This window comes from Daldinia vernicosa, assembly GCF_022497035.1.
Source record: "Daldinia vernicosa strain CBS 139.73 unplaced genomic scaffold F5Y00scaffold_34, whole genome shotgun sequence".
NCBI classification, from domain to species: domain Eukaryota; kingdom Fungi; phylum Ascomycota; class Sordariomycetes; order Xylariales; family Hypoxylaceae; genus Daldinia; species Daldinia vernicosa.
Window position 1 is genome coordinate 324719 of NW_025953950.1, and position 19118 is coordinate 343836.

At 47.0% G+C, this 19118-nt stretch overlaps 6 protein-coding genes across 6 annotated transcripts; 3 read left to right on the forward strand and 3 right to left on the reverse strand.

The window, feature by feature from the left end:
• Positions 1 to 127: 127 nt before the first annotated feature.
• On the reverse strand, positions 128 to 2133 carry F5Y00DRAFT_271222 (PK beta-barrel-protein domain-containing protein-like protein; the record flags this gene model as incomplete). The annotated part of the gene is made up of 3 exons (XM_048012755.1): positions 1776 to 2133; positions 1600 to 1698; positions 128 to 1497 (listed from the first exon to the last, which is right to left on the reverse strand). The coding sequence occupies exons 1-3, from the start codon at positions 1993 to 1995 to the stop codon at positions 128 to 130; spliced, it is 1689 nt and encodes a 562-aa protein (XP_047863400.1). The 5' UTR covers positions 1996 to 2133.
• A 205-nt stretch (positions 2134 to 2338) lies between these two features.
• F5Y00DRAFT_119374 (uncharacterized protein) lies at positions 2339 to 4538 on the reverse strand. Its single transcript, XM_048004019.1, has one exon. The coding sequence runs from the start codon at positions 4188 to 4190 to the stop codon at positions 2418 to 2420; it is 1773 nt and encodes a 590-aa protein (XP_047863401.1). The 5' UTR covers positions 4191 to 4538; the 3' UTR covers positions 2339 to 2417.
• A 2939-nt stretch (positions 4539 to 7477) lies between these two features.
• F5Y00DRAFT_241509 (glutamine synthetase) lies at positions 7478 to 9935 on the forward strand. The gene is made up of 5 exons (XM_048008385.1): positions 7478 to 7763; positions 7862 to 7894; positions 8016 to 8108; positions 8691 to 9371; positions 9427 to 9935. The coding sequence occupies exons 1-5, from the start codon at positions 7761 to 7763 to the stop codon at positions 9703 to 9705; spliced, it is 1089 nt and encodes a 362-aa protein (XP_047863402.1). The 5' UTR covers positions 7478 to 7760; the 3' UTR covers positions 9706 to 9935.
• Positions 9936 to 12059: 2124 nt separating this feature from the next.
• On the forward strand, positions 12060 to 14886 carry F5Y00DRAFT_241512 (protein kinase). The gene is made up of 2 exons (XM_048008386.1): positions 12060 to 12120; positions 12174 to 14886. Exons 1-2 carry the CDS (start codon positions 12099 to 12101, stop codon positions 14639 to 14641), a joined length of 2490 nt encoding a protein of 829 aa, XP_047863403.1. The 5' UTR covers positions 12060 to 12098; the 3' UTR covers positions 14642 to 14886.
• Positions 14887 to 15226: 340 nt separating this feature from the next.
• F5Y00DRAFT_271228 (uncharacterized protein) lies at positions 15227 to 15704 on the reverse strand (the record flags this gene model as incomplete). The annotated part of the gene is made up of 2 exons (XM_048012756.1): positions 15227 to 15499; positions 15558 to 15704. The coding sequence occupies 2 exons, from the start codon at positions 15702 to 15704 to the stop codon at positions 15227 to 15229; spliced, it is 420 nt and encodes a 139-aa protein (XP_047863404.1).
• A 1077-nt stretch (positions 15705 to 16781) lies between these two features.
• F5Y00DRAFT_119473 (LEM3/CDC50 family protein) lies at positions 16782 to 18686 on the forward strand. Its single transcript, XM_048004021.1, has 3 exons — positions 16782 to 17076; positions 17143 to 17920; positions 17983 to 18686. Exons 1-3 carry the CDS (start codon positions 16873 to 16875, stop codon positions 18264 to 18266), a joined length of 1266 nt encoding a protein of 421 aa, XP_047863405.1. The 5' UTR covers positions 16782 to 16872; the 3' UTR covers positions 18267 to 18686.
• Positions 18687 to 19118: the final 432 nt, after the last annotated feature.

A 19118-nucleotide genomic window follows, 5' to 3' on the forward strand; every position in this document is an offset into this window, starting at 1 on the left:
TCCCGCGAGGTAAGCCGGATCTTTGGTTGGGATAGTGTCATATAGTCGATATGTACTTCTACTAAGATGTTTCCAATTCAACAAATTCAAGTCTAAGTTCACTGAGATAGGATAGTTAACTAGTAGCTTATATCTCAATAGCAATCTTCCCAATACCCCTACTAACACAACTCAGCATAGCATCCTTCCTCTCCTCCTCCATCAGCGACGTACCCCTATGATCAACACGCCCACTCCTCAGCACCACCTTACACGTCCCGCAATTACCCACCTCACAACTAGACGGCACATCCTCGTCCCCAAAATGCCTCTTCAGCACCTCCAGTAACGTTTCCTCCGCACCTACCTGCAAAACCCTACTACTCTTCTCCCGAGCCGACGTGACCTCGACCTCGAACGGGTCACCGCTCGTATCCGCCCCAAAGGCCTCAAAATGGACCTCGTCCTCGCCGAGCCCGCGCGCCTTCGCCTCTCGCATCGCCTCGTCCATCATGCGCCGTGGTCCGCACACATACACGTGCGAGTTCCACGGCAAGCCGCTGAAGATCGCCGCGATATCCATCCGCTGGCCCCTCGCGCGATCGTACATCTTCACCGAGTCGCCGAGCGCCTCGATCCGCGCCCGGAACGGTACGTCTGAAGATGCGTCGCGCACGCCGTAGTGCAGCGTCGAATCCCAGTGGATTTTGCGATACATCTCGAGCATGCTGAGGAAGGCTGTGATGCCGATGCCGCCTGCGATGAAGACGTGATTGCTGGCTGCGCCCGCGGGCTTGATGTCCGTTGTCACACGCCCGATCTGCACGATGTCGTCTACCTGCGCTGTGTTGTGTAGATACGAAGACCCCCCGCGGCTAGGCTCCTCGAGGGCGATGCCTAATTCGAAGCGGTTGGGCGTGCCTGAGACGATGGAGTAGGACCGCTGGAGGCCGTTGGGTAATCTGAGACGTGCGTGCGCGCCAAGTTGCATTTCCCCTGCCTCTGGGTCAGGATGTAGCGCTTCGAAGATGAATGATGAGATACGCGGCGTCTCAACCTTCTTCTCCACGATTCTGAAGTCGCGCCACTTCTCTTTTGCTTCATCTCCATTCCCATTGAGTGCGGCGGCAGCGCGCCTCTGCTTAGCCTTGAGCTTATCGACGCGTCGCTCAAACGCCTTCCTGCTTTCGTCGCCCATATCTGAAATAGCAGCAAGCTTTTCGTTCATGATGGCGTTATCCTGCGTTCGGTGAAGGTACTCTTGGACGCGCTCGATAGTCCATCCAGGCCATTTGCGCTCCACAAGCCGGATCTCATCACCAGCTTGCACCGTGCCCTCCTGTAGCACCCTGTAGTACCAACCTGTACGGCTAGTTTTGTAGGTATTAGGTGCGAAGTTTTTAAGCTGGAACCGGTGATTCAACTTAAAACACGGCTGCCGCGGTAGGCTGACTTGAAGCAACACGCCATCGTCACCGACGGATACCACGTCACCTATGCATACATTACGCTCGTTCACTAGTTATGAGGGGTAAGACATAAGATCATCTTGCGCAAAGTACTCCCGCTAAAGGGGATTCTTAAATAGGGGGAAAATTAAACATCGGTAAAAATACGTACTGCGCTCAGTCACGAAGTTTTCCCCAAATCCGCCAGGCCTAAAGCGCGCAGCAGCTTCGGGAAACTCTTTCTGCCATGTGGGATAGTGGGCACAGCAGTCTGGAGCGTATATTAGAATCGTTCTAGATATACGTATGATTCACGGTAAGTTGTAAATTAGAGGCGCGCGGACTTACACCCGTGGATTGCTTTATCTGGACCCCCGTGGAATACGAGATCGTGCTCATCCGCATCAAGGCCGCCGAAGGTCACGGGTATGCGGCCGGTACGAATCCTCTTGTTTATTCCCGTCTCAATCTTTAGCCCTGGCATAATTTCCATTTTACTCGTCCGGATTTCGAGTATGACATCCCGCTCGAACGGCGCAAACAAATCAACCTCCGACGCGGGCGCCATAATTACTCGGCCGGATTGATGATAACTTATGTGAAGCGCACGATTTAAAAGACGTTACGACCCTGGAAGTATGAATGTCGACTACTAGGCAGTAAGTAGTAAGTTTTGCAGGGGGGATAAGGTGAAGGATACTGTACGTTGATTATGTGTTCTGGAGGGTTTTTGTACTTGCGCCCTATTGCTGTCTAAATAAGTCTCAACCTGAATGGCCGAAAAACTCCGGTATACCTACCTAGATACCTAGGCAGTAAGCTATCTTAGGGTATGATTTATGGGCAAGTAAGCTGCTTAGGTAGTTTACGAAAGTTCCACTGACATCAATTAGTGCCCAGTACTATAGACATTGTCGCAGTTGTTCATTATAAATTCGAGTAACTACCTCCTAGATATTCATAGCTGAGAATTTAGCTAGTATAGGTATTTTAATCATCTTCAAACTCTTCGATTGGATCCCCGTCGAAATCTGGAAGTCGTCGGATATTCGCCCTCCCATCTACGGCTCGTTTCCTAGGCCTACCTCTCCTTTTCTTACTATGAGATACAAGACGTGATCCTCCTGTCGTAGCGACATTTGAATCAGCGAATTTCCCTACGAATGCTCTCGGCTGCGCAAAGCGAAATCGAGGTTCTGATTCCATTTGAATTGTCGAGCCGACGGTAGCTATATTGCTGAGTACTGATTCCGAGGCCACAGTGCCATCTGTTGCCACGTGACTTTCATCGGAGTATCCAAAGGAAGTGCTCTCATCTTGGTCCTCATTGCTAGCCGGATTAGACCCATGAGTGGCAATTGTTTCGGCTGCATCATTGAAGCTCGTAGACGTATCAGAAGGGCGCAATTCTGCAGCAGCTTGAAATGCAGCCTCTGCGAACACTCTTGCTTCTAATTCATCGCTATTGTCGCTTAAAGCAAACTTCATCCAAACGGCATCATCGTCCGGCGGTTGGGTTTTGATTTTGCTATGGCCTGGTTTTTCTTCAGGTGATTGATGGTGACTTTCATGGATTTTAGCTTGGGGTGCTTGGTCATCTATGTTGGGCTCTTGAGGCGGATAATTCGTGCTTAGTCCTGCCTCGCTTGAGATATCATAGCTTGGTAGCCGTCTCTGTAGGTGAGAGGGTAAGCCGCCAGCTCTTGAACTGACAGATGATATTGCAATCGGAGAGTTAGCCGAGGCGCTAACCGGCTGGATCATCGACGAAGTAGACACCCAGTTCTTCCAAATCTCTTCGTCTGCCTCTTGGGACGATGGAATCGGTCTCAAGGGGCGATCGATCTCTACCTGCATGCTTCCCTGGTCGTCGGAGCCGGATGGAGTCCATCGAAGTACCGTAAAATAATTGGCTCGGAGAGGGGTTGGTTCATGGATTATCGAAGAGGAATATACAACATGAGTTGGCTCCTCTGGAAATAAGGATTTTTTGACTGCGTTACGGTACGCACCGCCCTGATGTCCCCCCGCTATCCCATGACGTTCACCCTTTGGCACCTGTGGGAGCTGGCTATCCCTGGATACTACGTACGGACGCCGGGTTTGACTAGGCTCCGGACTTGAGGTTAGATTCGATTTTCTCCGTGGTAAGCCAGTTATGGGCTGTGGTACGAGACTATATCTTTTTATATCTGAGTTTGATTGCGATGATATACTGGTATTTGGGAGGGTCTCCTGACTCCCAATTTGAATCTTCAGGGATGGACCGTGGGAATTATGTGCGGCCCCCAGTCGAGGTGTACGTGAATCTTCGCGGTATTTCCGAAGCATGCGAACTCGAGGGCGGCCTACTTTGCTCCATCTCGAACCAGCGGATGCCTGGAGTTGCCCTGGGAAAGTAATATCAATAGGTTGCTGTAAGTTTAATCCGACCCAGTCTGCCTTGTCTAGTAGTCTTCTTCTCTTCTCCCGCGTGGAGGATTGATTATCTGGATTATCAAGTGAGCTACGAGCCCGGTTGCGCTTCTCTGTTAAAAGGGGACTTGAAGGTTGCTTGTATGCTGCACTACTTGAATCATCGCGGCGCTTTAGGTCTCGCGAGTACTGAGTTCCGAGGAAGGATATTGATACGGGACTCCGTTTTACGTCGCTTTTCAGTAAATTATTGCGAACCTTGGCAAAATGTTGCTTTTGTCGTGTAAGTAATTCGTTGCGTTGCCTACCTCTAGAATGGCGGGAGAGATTCCCTTCAGTCCAGTTCATACCGAGGTACTTAAGTAGCTAGAAGCTTGGACATAACCATAGTTATTAAAGTATATCTAGACGACGACATGGAAAGATCGGAATAGATGTACAGAAATTGATGATAACGCGGTATATTAGGTACCTCACTGTAGGATGTAGGATGTTGATTGAGTGTATGTGCATTCCGAAGATTGAAGCAAGCTGCCTACCTCCATACCAATAACCTTATTGGTAAAGGGAACATTGCAGCTGCCGTTCCTATCATATGTATTTCCAAGCTTGCACCTACTAATTCTGGATTTGACTACTCTTTCCTCTCGGGAACAGTAAAATGGTAGAGCACCTATCCACGATTCAACTTACCTGCAGGTGCCTTCCTTCCTCGTGCCACGTATGTACCTAGCTGTAAGTATACATCTTTAAAATACCTACCGTGTAGTATGTGATATTCGTGTAACCATCTGGACCCGTGATCTCTCTGGTCACAGGGGAAACAAGACTTATCTAGGTACCTAGGTAGGTAAACCTCATCATATAATAATCATATAATATGTTATGATTCAAGGTTTACTGCTTGCGCTGTGCCATCAGAAGGCCAGGACAAGTAGTCGAAAAGGTCGTTGTTATATTATAATTATCGAGAATAATCGTATAGTACCTACCTACCAGGTAAGGTAGTAAAATCCATGCGCTAATGTGTCATTGTTTAAACGCGTCAGCTCCTTAACGGGAATTGGAGAATGAAACAGGCGATTGAAGCCACAGTATCGTATTTGATTGCTTCGCGTAAGGGAGAAAGACATCCGGTGAAAGATCTAACTGTGGTAAAAAGGGGTAGATCAGTCTGGGCAAAGAACACGCAATACGAGGATGGAAGAAAAAGACATTTCGAATGCTTTACTATGTAGGCCATCTAGAATGACAAGAACAAACGGTGAGGGATTAATAAAGTTGAAATTCCTTTACCAAAAATAGAGTTGGAGGGATCCAATTGCAGACCTTGCTCGCCCTGAATACTTACGTACTGCGTACTAGATGGAATTAAGCAATGGAAAGGTCAAGTAGCCAATAACAAGCCGACGATAACATAGGACGCCGGTGACAACGCTAAATATTCTGGCGTCGTACCAACCCCGCAATCTACCTTGTTACAAAAGTTTGGGGTCAGCTATTCACATGTAGCTATGCCTATGTACATCAATACTTGAATACTTCGTAAGCTGAATGAAGAGTTTCGCGGTTGGACGACGAAAAGTTCTATTTAGAATGAATCATATCATAACCTTGCTATTATCTGGATGTAACTCCATTACATACAGCCCTGTAGATGCTAAGAAATCGATTTGTCAAAATTTGAATTGGATAATGGGGGTTCGGCCCAAGGCCAAGCATGTCTCGAAACCCAAAAGTAAAGGATTCGGGATTAAGCAAATTATGTAGGTACCTAACATACAAAATTTACAATTGTTATGGGACGATATATTAACTAATTTTTTTTTTTTTGTTAATGGGGTAACCATTAATACGTAATAGTACCTAACAAACAACTGACAAAAAATAATACGAACTTGGAAGACCAGATCAACGGAAACTGAAAGAAGAGAGCAAATTGATTCTACTTTAAAAGCAAGTAGACAATACAGCACATCTCGGTGATACAATTTACGCCTCTCGCCTCTACTTATGGACAACTGCATGTAAAGGTTAGTACGTAGTAACTTTAATATACCGCCTCAACATTAGCTTTCCGTCTTTCACAACCAATAAGCAAACAGATACCCGACTTTGCAGTAATGCAACTCGAGATGGATTGAATAAAGAAAAACTCGAACAACATGAATTACCGTAATTAATGACTCAAAACCCCAGGGTCCGAATCGCGGGAAGGTCTTGGCTCAGTACCTTAGGTACACAGTTAAGTATATTTCGATATTCCCCACACATTATTGCTTTGTTCGTGTGAAAATATCCACAATATCAGATGGCTAGATTGAAACCTAGCGGCGGCGGCAATTCGGGTTCAGAAAAGTTAAGCATTGTCTCCATTTCGAGTCAGTTTGCTCGTCTTAATTCTACATAAGCAAGCTTCCGGCTTTAGCACAATTCAGTTATTGTGTGTGCTAAGAAAGTCTACAGTAGGTGACGAAATCACTCCCGCCTGCGTTGCATACAAAGGATTGAATGTAACGTAAAGGGTCAACCAACAAGACAGTTAACTACCTAAGTAAATATACACCAGACTTGTTAACTTGATAGCACTGTTGGGAACAAATTTGAATTAACTGTTTCCCACCGCATGTCTTAAAACTCTGAACCAGTTTTGTTGTGATCGACCACGATGCTTCTCTTTTGATGGAGTGTGCAGAAAGCCTACTGCACATGCTGCGTAGCCCGTAGCTGTTCCGGCACTAAGATCAGCATAATCGATGTCATACTCAAATTCTGCAAATTGATAATTTAGAGCCATAGGTATGGCAAGTAATAGTTACGAGAAGTTAAGGAGTTGAGTCGGCAACCTGTTGAGTTGCCATGAAGCTGGGCTCTCAGTAATTCGACTTGATATTGTTCTAGATGTCTGTGGCGCAAGGGAATTCAGCACGGCAACGTGTCGGTCAACTCAAGGCGGGTTCCACAACATCGGATCCGATGTTCCAGGCACAAGGCACAGGCCGTGTTAGCTGGTTAGTCGAACCGGATAATAGCAGCGGTTAAGGGTATCGGGACGTTGGCAAGAGTTCTAGAAGGCCATAAAAAGAGGGTATCATTACTGTGTACCTGGTAGATAACCTCATCCAATCTGATAACAGCTAAAAACCTGACCACGGGTTACCACAAGTTACCCAAGTTGGTTTAAGTTAAGCTATCCGAAGCTGACCTACACAATACTGATAAGTGGCGGCGTGTAAGTCGAAGATGCCTGAGATGCATATCGTGTACCCCCATCAACCCCACTGCTAAAAGGGTAGGTACGTCTAAAGGGTTAAAGCAAGGAAGGAAGGAACGACTAATGGGAAGCGACAGATCAGCTATTGAGGTGCAGCAACGGTGCAGGTGTGCATGTTGCAGGAGCAATGGGACGGTGGGACCCCTAAGCCCCAAAGCTCCAGAAGGCGGGCACAGAAGCCCACAGGCCCCTGCAGCGTACACTAATAGGTACATGTATGTAGCTAGGTACCTAATCATATACTTGTATACATCCCGTTATCCAGGTAGCAACACAGTTGTAATTCGTTAGGTAGGTACCTTAGGTACCTAACCTATTGAATTTTCAGCGCCACGAGCTAACAAGGCGCCTTATCTTTTACAATTAATCCTGAGTTGTACCTGCCTTGAATGCACTACAGTTAGAGGACCTCTCCGGTTGACGGAAATTTCCACATAAAAGCCTCAGCGTCCCCCCGCAATTGATTCCTTCTTTTGATTCTTTCCTATCGCCTCTCCTCCCAAACTTTCATTCCTCTCCTTCGTCGATAAATATCCTTCTTTCGTTCCACGTCTGTCTTTCGAGAACACGCGGTTTGCGAATTCGTATCATAAAAAAAATAAAAACTTACTCCTAGATCGACTTAATACTCCAACACCGCAAAGATGGTGAGTCTCATCCTGCATCGAAACCCCACCGACCTTCCATCCTCAGCCAATTACCCCTCAGTTCACGCGAAGATTTGCTAACAGAATCCCTCTACTAGGCCGAAAGCCGCTATGTCTCGTACACTGAGAACGTGAGCACGCGATAACCCCTTAACACATGGACACAGCGCATTATTGGCAACCAGCGCTGCGGCTGCGACTGCAAATGCGACTGTCTGCCTCACGAGCAATGATGCTAACTTATTGTGATAGCTCATGAAGTACATGAAGCTCGACCAGAAGGGAAACGCCATGGCGGAGTACATCTGGGTTGATGCTCACGGCCATGTGCGATCCAAGAGCAAGGTACGTAATCTACATTCTCACCCCTTATCTCGGTCGAATGGCCTGCGTTCCTATTACTTGATACCCTCGTGTCAGGCCCCTTCTCGGCACATTACTAGTTGCGCGGGAATTGGCCGGGACCTACATACGAGAGGACCCTGATTTTTCTGATCAGCTCCCATGAGATTCAATTCGTGGGCTGTTGTCAGGTTTGGGTGGTTTTCTAGGCTCGCAGATCCTTGTTTAGGCCTTGACCGGTTCGAACTCGATCAAGAATAGAACCGGCTTGCTCCGACCTCGCCCACTTGGCACTTGTTTGCTACACTCCATATTGCCGAGAATACCCTCGACCCACAATGCTGCGCGTTGTAATTCTTTGTCGGCAGCGCGCCTTTCCAGCACCCGCTCAGCCGTGGCGCAAGTGGCCATGTGGGCATGTGGGCAACCTGCGGCGTCATCATTCGTATCCTGCACCCAGTGGCGACTACTATCATTATTCAATTTCCACTGCACCGCCTCTTGTTTGTTCTGCGCTAGTGGTTTATTTACGTTTCAATACCGTGTGGTCGCGAATTTGCGCTAACTGTACATCCACGTATTCAGACCATCACCTCGATTCCTAAGGACGGTAACTTCAAACCCGAGGATCTTCCCGTATGGAACTTCGACGGTTCCTCCACCGACCAAGCTCCGGGTGACAACAGCGATGTCTACCTACGACCCGTTGCAGTTTACCCCGACCCCATGCGAGGTGTTCCCAACATCCTAGTCCTTGCCGAGTGCTGGAACGCCGATGGCACGCCCAACAAGTTCAACTACCGCCACGAGTGCGCCAAGCTGATGGAAGCCCACGCCGAACACGTTCCGTGGTTCGGTCTCGAGCAAGAGTACACTCTCTTCGACATGGAGGACAGACCCTATGGATGGCCCAAGAACGGTTACCCTGCTCCTCAGGGACCGTACTACTGCGGTGTTGGCGCTGGCAAGGTGATGTGCCGTGACATCGTCGATGCTCACTACAAGGCTTGCCTCTACGCCGGTATCAAGATCTCGGGTACTAACGCCGAAGTTATGCCTGCCCAGTGGGAGTTCCAGGTCGGTCCCTGCGAGGGAATTGAGATGGGTGACCAGCTCTGGATGGCTCGCTTCCTCCTTCACCGTGTTGCCGAGGAATTCGGTGCCAAGATCTCGGTCCAGCCTAAGCCTATCCCTGGTGACTGGAACGGTGCCGGTCTCCACACCAACTTCTCCACCAAAGAAATGCGCGTCGAGGGCGGCATGAAGGTATGACTAAACGCACCTACCGGTCATTTATATAATTTACTAATAACCCGTATAGCACATTGAAGCAGCGATCAAGAAGCTTGAGGGCCGACACAAGGAACACATTGCCGTCTACGGTGAAGGCAACGAGATGCGCCTGACTGGCAGACATGAGACTGGCACCATCGACCAGTTCAGCTACGGCATCGCGAACCGAGGCGCCTCGATCCGCATTCCCCGGGAATGTGCCGCCAAGGGCTACGGTTACTTCGAGGACCGACGTCCGGCGTCAAACGCTGACCCGTACCAGATTACGGGCATAATTATGGAGACAATTTTCGGCGCAGCAAACTAGGCAGGAGGATACCCCTTTGGTAGTGATGATTTTGCTTTTAGGCGGAGCCTTATTTCAACATAGAACGGAGTCTCTAAAGACATGAATTGATACGAATACAAATAATTTCTCACCTTAACTTGGTCTGCTCGGTTTTCGGACCTTGTTACTTGATTGATCTCACTATGAATACCTGGTTATGCTTTACTTTACCTTTGCCTCCTTGATAATGACACAATAGTGTACGAACCCCCTTGCTGCTAAGTTTACCTAACCTGGCCGTATTAATGAGCAATGTATAAGCAGCTTCTCTTTGTGTCCAAACTTTGAAATTAAATTCCGATCATAATCCCGATTCCCTTACTCGGTAATTAAGTATTCATCAAATTCGAGGTACCAAACATCTTACGGCAGTATGTATTGATTCATGACAGTACCTAAAATCACTTTCCAACGTCATAATCCGTACGTAAGGAGCAACCAAAAATGTTAATTGATGACCAAGGCTTCAATATTAGCCGGTTAAGCACATACGTATTCAAGCATATCCCTTGAATTTTTTAAGATAACACCAAGCTTTTTTTGAATTGAATGATGCTCGTCACCGACTCCAAAGGTGAAGCCTGCGGACGGGGGGTACTTGGAGCGGTTGAATAATCGACCAAGGGTTGTACAAATGGTTAGCCAATAGAATTGCAGAGTTGGGATATCTGATTGCCTATTTCGTATGTGCCCGCTTGCACCCTGCGCACGCCGTTGGCACCCATTGCGTCCAATGGGGTCACATGGACCGTGCTATCTGACGTCACACAGATCTACCCACGCTTCTGTTTGATCTGTTGATACTACATACACTATTTGAGGTATAATAGGCTCTTTAAGATGGGCTACAGATCCCTCGAGATCGTTTATTTCATACATGCCTATATCAGTTAAGAACTTCCTATCACGAGGATATCTTAGCGAAGGACCCACTTTGATGGTTTATCTGTTTATCTTCGGGATTAGGTGGAGACGGATGATGTGAACCTGTGCGTACCGTAGGGTGGGTACGGCTTGCCCACATTACATATTCCTAGATGGGATTTCGGTGTTGACATCACGGCGTGGAGAGCACTGCCGAAGGTGTTGGAGATCGAGATAGGTCATGAATGCCTAAGTGGGTAGGTACGAAATGCATCGGGGACTTCATTGCCGTTGGTAGGTATGCATTGTAACTCTGCAGTTGCAGTTACATACTCCATAGGTAGGTTATCGCTTTAGGTATCTTTCTGGTTGAAAGCAGCCCGTACCTAGTACAGAAGATACCATCTGGCAATCCTATAATACATTTCATAGTATAGACTTTATAGTTCTAAGAGGTAGTTAGACCGTTCATAACTTTGAAACTATTTACTTCGGGTCAAGTAATAAATCAGTAATATAGCAAACTGTTCAAGTTAGAGGGTGCGTCAATTCATACTAGCATATAAAAGTGACTAACTATATCTTATTGAAGTTGTAAGGCTGCAGTTACTCATAGTCTTCGCTACACTAAATTTAGTAAGCAACATCTTCGACAATCAAAGGCATCTTGCGTCTCTCTAAATTCGCGCCCCGTGGTCAGGATACTAAATTATGCTTCAAGATATCGGTCACTTCGAGCGAGAAGACTCGGCTGACGTAGCTGTATCAAATCATATAATAGGCAAACAGATATCGCGATAAAAATGAAGAATCATTTATTATTCAAGATCTGTTATACCTACGTTTATTGGAGTTTGGTATCCATTATGAATGTTATCACGAGATATCCTCGAGTCCTCACACCTCCAAGAGCTTATAGTATTGATAGTACTTAGTTACAACTCTAATAGGAGAAGAGAATTTATAAGCCGAAGTTTTGGCACTTAATAGATTCTTACAAGCAGGAAGATGTATTGCCACTATTTTAACGATAAATTAAATTCCTCGAGCTTTGATATAGTTAGTAGTAGTTGTCTTTCCAGGGACTCATGCTATACTACCTAAATGTTACTACATTGCGTAACAAATCATTATAGGTAACGGTGTTGTTGATAGGCTTGCTTAAAATATACCTATACAAGGCATGAGCCTTACTTACAATGAATATCTTCATGTAATCCTCTACTGAACCGCGTTCGTAGGAGTTCGAGATGGTAATAAATTGCAGCATATAATCTTGGTAGGTATTTCGACTCGGACCTTCCGAGTCCTAGTACTCACAATATCGTGCGTTCTTATCCCCAGGTATTATAAAATACATATAGTTATACATATTGTGTTAAAATGTGCCAAGACCCTGCATAATTACAGGGGTAAGTTTTCGCAGCATACCGCCGAACATGCCGTTAACCCCAGCCCCTTGGATTTTTCTTGCTTCACAACATTACCTATTGCAAGTTAACACCAAGATGAGTTATAAATTATCTAAGAGTAAGTATTGCTACTGCATAAGTACCTATTATGTGGCTGATACCCTTCCATAGTATCCAACGAGAAGGACATCGGTCCAATCAAATTGATGAACCCACCAACTTCTGCACCAAGCTCAAGGGGAATTTTGACGGTAACACTTCATGAGGCTATCGGTCTTTCCGTAGCGGAGGACTATAAGGAACGCTCTAACGGCGAGGCACATAATCACCATGTGGGGCGCCGCACGCCTGTCTGTGTGCGATGCAACTATCCGTATGCGCTTTTAGATTATGAAAAGTCGCAGGCGACTCTCAACTGTTATTGGGGGACAACCGAAAATCCCCTATGGATGTCCCGGCTTGATATATGCAAGTTCGATGTTTCAAGCTTTTCTGAGTTGGCAATATATCTTTACGTTCGGGATCCTAATCACACTTTGAAGAGTCGGGATATTTGCCTGGGCGTAGCACGGGCGAACCCCTTTGACGAACTTGAAAAGTCTGAAGCACGTTGGCTGGATTTGGAAGATGGTACTGGGAAGCTACGCATTAGCTTTGAATATACGAGCCATGAAAATGGGACGTTAGAAGAGAGGGACCTCGAGCGTGATAGACCTATCAACGGTGTATGGACCTCCGGTATTATTAAGAAAGACACCCAGCGTGTATATGCCGAATCAAAGATTAGAACAACACAGCTTAGTTCTCAGCTTAAACTGGAAAGCATATGGGATTATCAGGTCAGCCATCCTTTTGTCGCGCCGCTCTCCTTTGCTTTCGAATCATCAGAGGGTTTAACCCTCCTTTCCCCATACATTAGCGGCGGACCCCTTTTCAGTCAGCTTCAGAAGGATCGATGTTTCGATGTCGATAGATCACGGTTCTACGCTGCTGAGATTACCTGTGCGTTAGAGTATCTACATAATACTCGGAAGGTTTTCTCCTGGTTGAAGCCTAGAAATGCTCTTCTTGATTCATTTGGTCATGTTGTTTTATGCGGCTTTGGCCTTTTCAACCCTGATACTAAAAGCGGGAGCCATGGGACACCTGAGTATCCAGCACCGGAATTCCTTCTTGGCCAAGCCGAATCCAGGACGGCAGACTGGTGGACGCTAGGAGTCTTCCTCTACGAAATGTTAACGGGGCTACCCCCATTCTATGACGAGGACCACGATATGATACACCAAAAGATTCTCACCCAACCCGACTATTTTCCCGAGTCTTTTCCTCCCAGTGCCAAGGATGTGATAACTAAGCTTCTTGACCGCGACCCTAAGCAGCGCTTAGGGGCCAATGAAGATGCCTCGGAGGTCAAATCTCATCCCTTTTTTGACGGCGTAGATTGGAATAAACTTCTTCAGCGGAAGTACACACCTACTTTCCGTCCTGAATTTGTTCCAAATTCCTTCAAGCAATACAGGGTGAATAACCCTCCTAAAAAGAAGGATAATTTCTGGATAACTTCACTCGAATCCACCAAAGCCCCTGTAGCTAGCAATCCCCCAGCCCAGGACTCCCATCAAGCAGTTATCAGAGAGGATGATGGCTGGGAACTAATATGGGACGGGGCTCGCCGTGAATTCGACTTGTACAATCGCTTTACTAAAACGAAAAAGTCTGTCCCTCCTCGGCGTATGAGACCTCTGGAGCATGGCAAGGCAGTGGTCAATGAAAGCGCCGACCCCACTGTTCCTAGTCAAACCCAGAAGGAAGAGCTACTCGAGGCAGCATTGCAAGCCGGATACGACAGGGTTGTTTTACAACTGTTGGAATATGGAATGGATTTGAACGTAAGGATTGGTGCCGAGCGAGTAAGCCCGTTAGAATGGGCTGCAGGAGAAGGGAACCTCCCTCTGGTAAGCCTCTTTCTCGGCAAAGGGGCCGATGCGAATTTTCCTAGCTTTACCGTCCGTGGAATGCACAAAGGAGGACCTGCATTAGTCAGGGCCGTGGAGAAGGGGAATCGAGAGATCGCCCAGGCCCTGGTGCGAACCACTGATCGGGTAGCCTCAACGAGAGCTCTAGGCCTCGCCGTGTATCAGCAGGATATCCCGATGGTCAAACTCCTACTAGAAAATGGCGTCCGGTGCGAATTCGAAGAAGAAGATCGGCCTCTTCCTTGGGACCCTCAGGATGATGGCTGCTATTTCTTCGACCGGGCGGAATCAGAGGAATTCATACCCCCGCTCGTCCGTGCGGTTAAGAAAGGCAATGCGGATCTGGTTCGGTTGCTGCTCCTACACGGGGCGGATGTGAACGCCAGCTACCATGGTATGCTTTGGGATTTATATGAGTTTGACCTAGGAAAGGACCCGATCTGGTTTTCGTGCGGTCGGCCTGTCGAGTTGGCCATGGAGCTGGGGCATGACGATATTGTTGGACTGTTGCTTGACAGCGACGCTGATATCAATCTTCCGCAGCCTAGCTGGCCTGTGCCGGGACATGATTGTAGATTAGTCCCGAGACTGGTTTATCAGAAGGTTAGGGCGCGCTTGAGAGCGGCTCTGGCGTCAAGGCATGATGGCGACGCATCTGTATGAAGCATATGAGGATAACAGATTCCGGCCAAAGAGTTGATATTGATCGTATGAATTCGTTGTAGATCAGAGTTAAACTAGCGCATTTCGCTGATCGAAACGCGACTCGATGTCTATTATGCTATCCTTGTATTGCTGAGCACTGTTATAAAGCCCAACGATAAGGTTGCTTGTCGCCAGATTCGACATCTTAGATATGTACCTTACTACCCGATGTTACCAAATAGCAAGTTCTAAATGGTGACTTAACTGGATACTACCGAGGGGCTATGGCATAAATGCACTGCTGGAGAAACTTACTGTAGCTTATATTACTTGAGGTAATCTATCACATATCATTTATTAATACCGACGTAATGCATACCTTAGGTAGGTAGTTATTTACTACTGCCAGATTCGGAGCAATGATCGCATTAAATTTCCCTTTTCCCCTTTTCGGAAATAGTGAGGCTATAGATGAGAGCTAATCACATAGGTGAATGAAGGTATCATGGAAGAATAATGGTTTATCCATAATGATAGGAACCTATCTTCCCCTCTTCGACATGTTGATCGAGCTGCAAATGCGATACTTTCACTCCGCAGACTTCATTCCTTTGGAACTGTATTCACAACCTTGCTGTTCTCTATGTATACGGTCTCCCAACCGACTTTAACATATCCTCTGGAAGGGTCAATCCATCCAACCTCTATGTCGTCTCCCTTCCCCTTGTAGTCAGGATCGCCTATGATTGCTTTCATTTCGTCGAAGTTGCGGACATAATATGTACGAGTGAAATTAGCCTCTAGCATTGACCAGTCCGGACGAATTTTAGTAAGCGTTGGGCCAAATTGTCGGGCATAGGATGAGGGTGTGATAGTCTATGTGTTGGTTGGAACTCATGCCTGTTATAAGCACAACCAAGGAAGGAAGACGTACGGATGTGTAGCGAACCACGTTGTGCCTCTTCATAATGCCGACCCATTTAGGGGTTAAAACTTCGCGGACATATTTTTCGAACGCCTCGTCGGTAACGGAGTCAAGCTTGTAGTAGAAAGCTTCAATTTTAAGAACTTCTGACGCCATTCTTCTTTACGCGGGGATAGATATCCAGGAGGCCAAACGCGAGAACATGACGAGTCTCGGGAAGCAATGACAAGATCTACGAGAACGGGACCTCTTAAATATACCTAGATATTGTACAATAATCAAACACAATCAGACGCGAAGTATGGCTACCCAAGTCAAACCTCGTGGCCTCCGAGCCCCTATCTATCTACCTTGAGCAAGTGGGGTTAATGTTACCGTGTCATGACTCAGGGTTTGGGGGATTTTCGGTTGGGTTTCTTACGTATAAATTCGTATCTACCGGTTATTACCGGTGATAATACTAGTTACCTCTTATGCTTAACAAACTTTTGGGGGGAGTAGGTATACTATTCTATTTCTTGGGGATTCGATCAGTTAATAGTTAAAATTACCTGGTGGTAGAAAGGTACTGAGTGAAACTAATAGCTTCCATTATAAGACGGCCCTATGTCACTTAAGGTGGAGGGAACTTTGAGCGGCAATTGGGACCTTGGATGCTTTTTTTTTATGAAGTTGCATATTAAACATGGTTAGTATAAACCAGCGGGACTCTCGAACAGTGAAACGCTATGTAATATGAGTACGAAGTATTTATATGTTAGCTATAATCGTCTGGCCTAATACGTCGTTGACCATTTGAACAATGCCTCCTGTGGCCTTAGGGGGTAATCACGTGCTGATATACGTCGGTACCTGGGTATCTTACCTACAAGTGGGTCTATGGTATTTGGTAATCGTGCAGGGTGGCTGTGCTTCATTTCAGGAGAGTGGCCAGAGTTCGTATCTGGCATAAGCTAAGCCACGCAATCGTAAAGACAATCAGCCCTGGAGATTCATGGCTGATTCTCGTCTGCGACATCAATCTTTTCTGTTTCGAACATACTGCCGGGACATTATCCCGTTATCAACAATCAATATTCTCTTCGTCGTACTGGTGTATGCGATATAGAAACTTGGTGCTTCCGTGTCCGATTGAGCGCTAATTTCCGAGACTGAGCGACGAATTTCTCGGCTGCCCCGGGTCCCGAGTCTCGAGTCTCTTATTCGACGGGAGACGTAGATTCTAGGCCCCCCGATCATAGCTCTATCGCGAACTACTCTACCCTTTCTCTCCCCTATCGCCTCCTCGATATCTCATAGAACCGAAGTATCTCAATAGTTCACAATGGACGACTCGTCGCCTCCCGAGAGTATCGACAACACCAAGGAGAAGAAGAAGAGCAGAAGACCCGCGAATACCGCGTTTCGCCAGCAACGATTGAAAGCATGGCAGCCAATCCTCACACCCAAGACGGTCATCCCGCTCTTCTTCGTTATAGGTATTATATGCGCGCCTATAGGTGGACTATTGATTTATGCTAGCTCTACAGTATGACATATCTTTCGCGAAATGTTCGCGAAATGTCTGGATCACTGCTGACAGGTTGTCTTCAAGGTTAAAGAACTTCGCATCGATTACACCGACTGCTTCCGGGATTCTCCTACCGATGAAGCTAGACTGATGGACCCGAGTCTGATCTTTCCGTCTTTCAAGGACAATAATACAATCAACGCCATGTGGCAACATTCTTTAACTAACCAGACTTACGGCAACCATCTAGTTCAGAATCTCACCAAGTGCACTCTGACCTTTGCGATACCTGAAGAGATGGCTCCGCCAGTTCTTCTCTACTACCGTCTTGAAAATTTTTACCAAAATCATCGCCGCTACGTCCAGTCGTTCTTCGATAAACAGCTTGCCGGTGATGATGTTTCAATTGCCGAAGTTTACGATTCCAATTGCGAGCCCCTAGCTACAACTAATGGTACATACCCGAACTCGAGAGCATATTATCCTTGTGGCCTCATTGCCAACTCGTTATTCAACGACACTTTCCAAAGCCCGATATTGTTAAATCCGCCGGGTTCAGATGGCCCGGAGGGTAATGAAACTTATATTATGACAAACACTTCAATCTCCTGGGAATCGGATAAAGAGCTATATAAGCCAAGGGTGAGCACCGATTATACCAAAATCGTCCCGCCCCCTAACTGGCAGATCCGGTACCCCGGTGGCAACTATTCTACTGAAAACCCTCCGCCCAACTTGCACGAAGACGAACACTTTATCGTGTGGATGCGTACTGCGGGTCTGCCGACCTTTAGCAAACTGTATATGCGGAATGATACGAGCCCAATGAGAATAGGTACCTATTCTATGGATATCATTGATAGTAAGTTACCCCTGCGCATTTTAACTGAAGCTTCGCATAAACCCACTAACACATCAAATCAGATTTCCGCACAGATCAGTACCAGGGCAGAAAGAGCATCGTCATCACAACGCTGTCCGTCATGGGCGGCAGGAACAACTTCCTAGGTATCCTCTGGCTCGTTGTCGGTGGCTTCTGTATCGTATTAGCGTTAGTCTTCCTTATCACGAACCTTATCAAGCCCCGGAAGCTCGGTGACCACACCTATCTATCGTGGAACAATGCCCCATCGTCCGCGGCCGCGAAGGGCAAGGGCAAGGCGTCCGGCCCAACGATAGGTATGGCGACCGGTCGCGATCTGTCGTAGGGGACGAATTTGCGCGGGCTTACGCCTGTTGAGAGCGCGGGAAGGCAGAGTCGGAGTGGTTCGGCTGTGGAGGCGGCGCAGGAGTCGCCGACGGAGTTGTCTGTACTGACGTCCGAACCTGACAATCTTCCAGGAGGTGAGACTAGATCAAGGGAATCTGGATTTCTCTCACCTTATCTTTCAACGTCGCGATACCGACGGATACGCGGTGGCGAGACGGTTGGCGAATCTTCTCGAGCAGGGGCAGAACGGATTTCAAGATGAAAAGGGCTCATTCTAGGAAGAAAGCACGACGGGCATGACACGGGTCTACTTACATCACTTGTTTCTCTTTACCTCTCTTCTATTTTCCACACTATTTCAGGGGACAGGCATAGATATGGAGATGATGCCTTTCCTACCTGGCCTATTTGTATGAGTACCTACGTCCGGCGTGCTGCTACCGCTACCGTTTCCCAATGGGCGGCCAGCACATAGCAAAGCAGCAAGCACTGCCTGGGAGTTATGCGGCGTTTTCGGTTGCGGCTGTTGACTTTTTTTTTTAGTCCTTTGATTTGAGGTTTACACCCCTAGCTGATATACCTGAGTCGCGTGTTCGTTAAGGTACTTAGCGGTTCCTGTGGGGACTCGGTAGAAATAAAAATCATTAGAGGATATTTGCTATCGTTTTCAGTTATAGTGACAGGTACCTATGTCTGTGACAGACGTAGAGTATATTGTATACAAACCGGGTAGCATGCAAAAAACTCCCCTCCGTAGGTAGCTAACTGTATCAGCGGCAATACCTACACACCATAAACCCTATAGAAGGAAATGCTTAATAATTGCATTGCTACACCATGAAGCAAAAAT